Below are 7,500 nucleotides of genomic sequence, written 5' to 3' on the forward strand. Positions count from 1 at the left end.
CCCCCCCCCCCCGCCTCCTCGCCCACCGGCCCCTGCCGCCGCTCGCCCCACATGGGCCCCATGCGCCCGGGCGCCGGGCCCTCGCACGGCCGGCTCCCCGCGCTGCTCCCCCTGCTGAGGCTGCTCCCGCTGCTGCTCGGGGTGCTGCTTGCGGCCGGCCGAGAGGGGGCCAGCCAGGCACCGGCGCTGGCACTGGCGCCAGAGCAGCCGCCCCAGGTCCCCTACTGCCTGGCCCCGCTGCCGCTCTTCGACCAGCCGAGCCGGCTGGAGTTCCAATCGCTGGAGCATGGCCGGCCCAGCTCCACCCTGGTGCTGCGGGACTCCAACGCGCTAACCCTCCTGTCGCAGGACCAGCTCACTGTCTCGGCATGGTCGGAGCTCCGCCATGGGGCCCTCTTCCATTCGGAGCAGAAGACACACCAGGTCCTCAGCCTGGGCTCCTCCGCCCCGGGACTGCCCCATGGCAGCGTGGTACATGTCATCCGCGCTGACACCCCTCGCCCGGCCCTGGTGGCCTTCAGCCCGACCGAGGCACGGCTCCTTCTGTCGGATGGCTCGGGCGCTATCTTCACCGACGCCGGCATGGTCTTGCTGGCTGCCACGGCCTCCTCCCACAACCATGCGTCCCTGCTGGTAGTCGATAGCCAGAACCTTGTACGCGTTGTCAGCTTGTTGAATAGCGCCGCGTCGGACCTCATGATCACCGGGCTCACCGGCACCCCCGGGCTTCGGGCGCTTCGCGGCTCCGGCTACACCTTCCACCTGTGGGACGCCAGCACCTACCACTTCCTGGACCTCAGCCTCTCCCTCGACCCGTCTTCCAGCTCGGCCGAGGCCGTCATCCGCCATGTGGCCGTCACGCGTGTCTCTCCATCGACCCCATCCGATCGGGACGACCTGTTCTTCCTGCTGGACAATGGCACCTGGCTGCCGTGTCTCGCGTGTTCCTCCCTGGCCCCGGTCCCGGGCGTCCCCAGCCCGGTCTTCCCCCACCCGGGGGCCAGCCTCTCCGGCCGGGTGCTGGCCCAGCCCGGCTTCGAGCTGCGCCCCTCCGACCATACCGGGCACTTCTTCTTCCACGAGCAGGCCTCCCACAATGGCACGCCGGATGTCCTTTGGCGACTGGACGTCTCCACCGACGGGCTGACCTTCCAGCCATCCCGGGTGCTCATCCCCTCCGAGGCCGGGCCCCTGGCCAACCTGCGCCTGGTGAACACCTACCTCGGCGGCCGATTCGTGCCCGTCCTCGCCGGAACCCAGCTCCTCCTCGACCACAGCCACTTCTCCTGCGACCAGGACCTGACCATTGTGTGTGACCCGGAGGAGCCCACCGGCTGGCGGTGCAAGCCCGGTCACCAGATGTCCACCTTCGCCAACGACGGCCGCCTATGCAGCGCCTGCCTCCCGGGCTTCTATTACCAGCGGGACTCCAGCACCAGCCGTACGTGCCACCTTCTCTCCCCTCCCTTCGGCGGGCGGGGCCCGGCGGCAAGGGCCATGGCTGCTCGGGCACTTCCCCTGCTCGGTGTGGGGCCCGGCCTGGCCCCGCGCCAGGCACGCATGCCCCGTGCCAAGCACACACACACACACACACACACACACACACACACACACACACACACACACACACACACACACGCACGTGTACATATGCATTCGCTTTCACATCAGGCCCCTCCCTCTGCCACACTTTTTCCATACTGACCCCTTGGCCGGATGTTGCTCATCTCTCTGTCTTTGTGCGCCACACAAATGCGCGGCGGGCGCGGGGACACCCCAATGCCCGGGCCTGCCATCCTCAAGAGATCGAATGCAAACCGTGTCCCCAGCAGGGCTGCGAGGTGTGCACGGCGGCCTCCTGCCTGGCCTGCCAGCCGGGCCTGCTGCTGGCCCGGCCGGCCACCAACCAGGCCTCCTGTGTTCAGAATTGCCCCGAGGGCTTGCACCAGGAGGGGACCCTGTGCCTGCCCCTGGACACATGGACCGTGGAGCAGCCGACCCTCGAGCAGGTTGCCGTCTCGGTCAAGGATGACGATGGCGCGTCACTCAACCCGACGGAATCCCTCATCCCCACGCGCCTGACCATGTCATCGACGGAGGCCCTGCTGCCCTGGGCCGCGCCGCTGCCCCTCCGGCCGACGCACTTCCTGTCCCTGCGCAACGGGATCCTCCCGCTGCTGATCCAACCATCGGCCGATGGATCGCCCCCATTCCGGGCCATCGAACTGTTCAGTTTGCCGGCCATCTCCTTCAAGGTCCTGGACGGGCTGGAGCGCGTGGTCTCCGTCGCCAACAGCCGGCCGGTTCTCGAGCTTTTCTACTGCCTCGAGGGGTCGTCAGGCGGCCTGCGCCGGGTGCGCGTCACCTGCCAGACGGGCAGTCACCAAGTCCCAGAACAGCCATGCGTGGCCGCCTTCCAGATCGACAACCAGTTCCTCCTGCCCGGTTGCGATGCCCTGGCCGAGATCGATGCGAACAACCTCATGGTTCGAGTTGTCGGCGGCCTGCACTTCCTCCTGTCCACGCCCAGCTCCGACAACTGGGTCATCAAGCCGGTGTCCAGCTTGCCGACCACCGGGCGTCCGGGCATCCTGCCGGCCCTCGGCCTGACATCGCACAACCTGCTGGTCTTCCACCAACATGGCCCGGGCCTTGGGCCCAGCCCGCGCGCCGTCTCCCTGCCCCTGATGGTGGCTGGCGATCCGCGTGTCAATGCCACGGCCACCAGCCTGCTGGACCCCCAGGGCCTTGCCCAGCTGGAAATGACGTCGGTGCTGACGCTGCGAGCCACGGCCCCGGCCCCGGACCACTTCCTGGTGGGCCTGCGGCCGGACCCCTCCCACCCGGGCCGCTAACAGTGGCTGGCCGCGCACTTGCCGCTCGGCACCATGACCCACGGCCGCGCCGCCCAGCTGCCCACCCGGCTGCATGTCCTGGCCACGCTGGAGGCGCACCCGGGCCCGGTGCACTACCGAGCGGTGAACCTGCTCATCCATGCCAACTGGCCCGGGGCTCTGGTCCTGGCCACCGGGACGACGCTCCTGCTGGCGCCGCTCTACTGCCCGACCAGGGCCTCCAGCCAGCTGTGCTTCCTGCGCCCGGCCAGCAGCCACACCCTGCCGGGGCCGTGGGCCGCCCTGTCGGACTCCGGCATGGTGCCCCTCAGCTTGGCCTCGGGCCCGGCGCCCACCCCCGGCCCGGCGGCCGCCATCCACTCGACCCCCTCGCCGGAGCGCACATCGCTGCTGGCGCTTCTGACCACGGGGCAGGGGCCCCTCTGGCGGCTGGACATCCTCCTGGAGGCCTGCGACTCGAGCACCTGGGGCATGCCATCCTCCTGCGGCCCCTGCCACGCGCGGTGCGCCACCTGCACCGGGCCCGGGCCGGAGGATTGCACCGCATGCGCGCTCCTGGCCAATGGCCAGCCCCTGGAGCCCCCCTGCACGGACACCTGCCCGGCCGGCCTGCTCATGACCGGCATCAACGCCTGCACCTGCCACGAGAAGTGCCTCACCTGCGCGGGGCCCCTGTCGGGGCGCTTCCACTGTGTCGAATGCATGGCCGGCTTTGTCAAGTCCACCTCGGTGGCCGACGTGGACTGGTGCCTGGCGTGCGCTGCCTCCTGCGCCACGTGCTCCGCCGAGTCCGATGCCGGTGCCTGCCTCTCCTGCCAGGGTGGCCTGCTCCTGTCGGGCAGCACGTGCGTGAGCGCCTGCCTGGCCGGGCACTGGCCCGACCTGCCGAGCTCCATGTGTCGCCCCTGCCCGGAGGGCTGCACAGCCTGCACCTCGGGGACCGCCTGCACCGGCTGCCGGGAGGGCCACTTCCGCCGCGGCGGCGCCTGCCTCCGCTGTGACGGCTCGTGTGTCTCCTGCCAAGATGCCGCATCCTGCGAGGTGTGCCGGCCGGGGCTGGTGTTCCTGTCGGCCGATCCGCAGCAGGCGTCCCTCTGCGGCGGCACCTGCGCCCCGGGCGAGTATGTCGGCGCCGGCCGGTGTGCCGCGTGCCATGAGTCTTGTGAGCTGTGCGACCAGGCGGCCGCCGCGTGTCGGGTGTGCGCGCCAGGCTTCCGCTGGGGCGCGGTCCCGGGCCCCGGCGGCACCGGCACGTGTGTCCCCTGTGATCCTGGGTGCGCCTCCTGCACGAGCGCCGCCTGCCATGCCTGCCTGCCGGGCCTTGTCTTGGACTCGAGCAACGCGTGCGTGGCCGCCTGCCCGGCCGGGTCGTTCAGCAACGGCGAGTCGTGCCAACCATGCGACGTGTCTTGTGTCGCCTGCGCCGGTGGCATGGGCAACCAGTGCACGGGCTGTGCCGCCGGGCTGGAGCTTGTCGAGGTCACTCCCGGTGTCGGCACCTGCGAGTCGGGCTGCCCGGAGGGCCAGTACCGCCAGGGCACGGACTGCCTGCCCTGCGACGCGGCCTGCGCCACGTGCAACGGCCCCACGGACAAGGACTGCTGGCGGTGTGCCTCCGGCGTCCTGCAGGGGGGCGACTGCGTGCAGGCCTGCGCCGCCAGGCATGTGGCCATGGCCGACCGGTGCCTGCCGTGCCATGTCTCCTGCGCCGAGTGCATGGGCACTCGGAGCACCGAGTGCCTGCCGGACTGCGCCCCCGACTTGCTGGCCCTGCCGGCCGGGCAGTGGCCCATGCGCTGCGTGCCGGCCTGCCCGGCCGGGTACCACACCTCGGCGGCCGGGTGCGCCCCCTGCGGCGCGCACTGCGCCAGCTGCCCGGAGTCGAACGACACGTGCGCCCTGTGCGAGCGCGGGTGGCTGCTGGACGCGCCGAGCTGCGTGGCCGAGTGCCCCCCCTCCTCGGTGGCGCAGGGCGGGCTGTGCGCCACCTGCCACGCCACCTGCGCCACGTGCTACGGGCCGGAGCCGGGGCACTGCCTCACCTGCGGCCCGGCGTCCCCGCTGCTGGTCGGGGGCACCTGCTTCGAGGCCTGCCCGGAGGGGACCTTCCAGGTGGCCAGCGCCTGCCAGCCATGCGACGGGAGCTGCGCCGCGTGCGCCGGCCCGAGCGGCACCGACTGCACCCGGTGCCCCGGTGACCGGGCGCTGCTGTCAAGTGGCGCGTGCGCCGCGTCCTGCCTGCCGGGCGAATACCCCGCCGGGGACCCCGGCGGCGGGGCCGGCCGGGTGTGCGCGCGATGCGACGGCTCCTGCGCCACGTGCTCCGGGCCGTCGGCCGCCGAGTGCACGGCCTGCCCGCCGGGCCGGCTGCTGCTGCTGCCCGACCACACGTGCGTCAGCACCTGCCCGGCTGGGCACCTTGCCTGCGATGCGACCCGGGAGTGCGAGGCCTGCCCGGCCGGGTGCACCCACTGCCAGGGCGATGCCAGCTGCCGGGCGATGTGCACCGCGTGCGAGGATGGCCTTCTCCTCTCGGGCATGGCCTGCGCGGCCATCTGCCCGGCGGGGCACTTTGCCCCGGCCGGGTCGCGCATCTGCGAGCCCTGCGACGGTGCTTGCAACACGTGCACCGAGCGGCCGGACAGGTGCACCAGCTGTGCGGCGGGCTTCCTGCTGCCGGCGGAGGGGGCCTGCGCCGGCGCCTGCCCGGCCGGCTCGGCGCCCCTGTCCACGCCGGACCGGGTGTGCCTGGCGTGCCCGGCCGACTGCGAGCAGTGCACCGCGGCCGGTGGCCAGGCCGGCTGCACTGTAAATGACGACGGGTCGCTGGCGTGCCCGAGCGTGGGCTCGTGCTCGCGCTGCGCCGCGCACTTCCTGCTGCTGCATGGGGCCTCCTGCGTCGGGTCCTGCCCGGTGGGCATGTACGACGGGTGGGAGGCCTCGCCGGCGGCCTGCCTCGCGTGCCGGGCCGGCTGCGCCGAGTGCACCGGGCCCGAGGAGGCGGACTGCGTGCGGTCGGCCGGGCCCTCCTCGCGCGGGCTGGCCCTCGGCCTGGGCATCGGCCTGGGCCTGCTGATGCTGCTGCTGCTGCTGGTGGCGCTGCTGGTCCTGCTGTGGCGGTACCGCCGGGCGGCCAAGTCCGGGGGCATGGACCGCATGGATGATGAGGACGCCACCGTCATGAACACCATCGTGGAGCTGTCGCTCCCGGGCAGCATCCTGGTGAGCATTGCCAATGACTTCGCCCCGCTGAACGAGGATGCGCTGGGCGCCGGGACCCAGGCGTCGGTCTACGCGGCGCGCGCCGTCGGGGCCGGCATCTCCGACCGGCTGGGCTGCCCGGGCACCGTGGCCATCAAGCAGCTGAAGGCCGAGCGCATGACCCCCACCCAGGTGACCCTCTTCCAGAACGAGGTGGCGCTGATGTGGCTGCTGCGCGACGCGCCCAACATCGTCCGGCTGTACGGCTACAGCGACCAGCCGCCGGCCATGGTGATGGAGCGCTACCACACGGACCTGGCCACGCTGCTGCACTCGGAGGTGCCACTGGCGCCGCACGTCCTGCTGGACATCGTGCAGCAGTGGGCCACCGGGCTGGAGGCCATGCACGCGCAGGGCATCGCCCACCGGGACCTGAAGCCGGGCAACGTGTTTGTCAGCCAGCGCCCGGACGGCGCATGGACCGCGGCCCTCGGCGACCTGGGCACCACCCGCAACCTCAACACCGACCGGTCGTCCACCCTGGTGAGCCAGGCGCCGGAGCTGAATGCCCTGACGGCGCGGTACGCGGCGCCGGAGGTGCTGGCCGCCTTCCAGCGGAAGCGCCCGCTGGACCCGGAGCTCCTGCTCCCGGCGGACATCTACAGCGCGGCCATCATGCTGTGGGAGTGCCTCACGCGCACGGTCCCCTGGAAGGGTGCGCGTGTCTTTCTTCTTCTTTTTTTTTCCAACCCTGCCCCGCTCTCGCCTCCCGGGCTGCCGGTCCTAACGCCTCCGGCCATCCAGCACTGAACTTCGAGCAAATCGCCACCGGGGTCCTGTCCGGCGACCGGCCATCCGCCCCCGCGGCCTTCGAGGCCCTGGACGACCTGCTGACGCTGGCGTGGGCCGCGAATCCGCATGCCCGGCCGCTGGCCGCGTCGCTGCGGCAAAAGTCCGCCATGCTGGCGGTCCTGTCGGGCCCCGGGCCCTGAGCCCTTGTGGCCGGCTGCGCTCCGGCGCCAATACACCGCGAACCCCCCCTGCCCGGCGATGCCATTGGGTGCGGGGATAGATGGGGGCATGGCCATCCGGCGGGGTGCCGCTCGGGGGCCCGGCCGGCCCGGCCGTCTCGGATGGCGACGGCGCGCATCCCAGGGAGGAGGGTGTCCGGCCGCCAGCCGCGGCCATGCACCCCCGGGCGATGGGGCCTGCCCCGGGGGGGCGCTTGGCCGTGCCCGGCACACCAGGAGCCCGAGGGCGGCCAGGCCCCGCTGCCGGGCACGATATGCTGCCCGATGCGGCCCGCCGGCGCGGGGGGGGGGGGGGGGGGAGACAGGGAACATGGCATGGCCGGGCCCCGGGGCCTGCATCAGGCCCGCGCCGGCGCCGCGGGGGGCGGGGGGCGCGCGGGGGGGGGGCCCGCGGCGGCGGCGCCCGAGCGGGG

The 7,500-nt window shown here is 72.5% G+C and overlaps 2 protein-coding genes across 2 annotated transcripts; both read left to right on the forward strand.

Annotated features, from left to right (window-relative positions):
- Nucleotides 1–51: 51 nt before the first annotated feature.
- On the forward strand, nt 52–2,855 carry H696_05380 (hypothetical protein; the record flags this gene model as incomplete). The annotated part of the gene is made up of 2 exons (XM_009499221.1): nt 52–1,441; nt 1,804–2,855. The coding sequence occupies 2 exons, from the start codon at nt 52–54 to the stop codon at nt 2,853–2,855; spliced, it is 2,442 nt and encodes an 813-aa protein (XP_009497496.1).
- Nucleotides 2,856–2,888: 33 nt separating this feature from the next.
- On the forward strand, nt 2,889–7,048 carry H696_05381 (TKL protein kinase; the record flags this gene model as incomplete). The annotated part of the gene is made up of 2 exons (XM_009499222.1): nt 2,889–6,771; nt 6,861–7,048. 2 exons carry the CDS (start codon nt 2,889–2,891, stop codon nt 7,046–7,048), a joined length of 4,071 nt encoding a protein of 1,356 aa, XP_009497497.1.
- Nucleotides 7,049–7,500: the final 452 nt, after the last annotated feature.

The sequence above is a fragment of the Fonticula alba genome (assembly GCF_000388065.1).
Source record: "Fonticula alba strain ATCC 38817 unplaced genomic scaffold supercont2.10, whole genome shotgun sequence".
NCBI lineage: Eukaryota > Rotosphaerida > Fonticulaceae > Fonticula > Fonticula alba.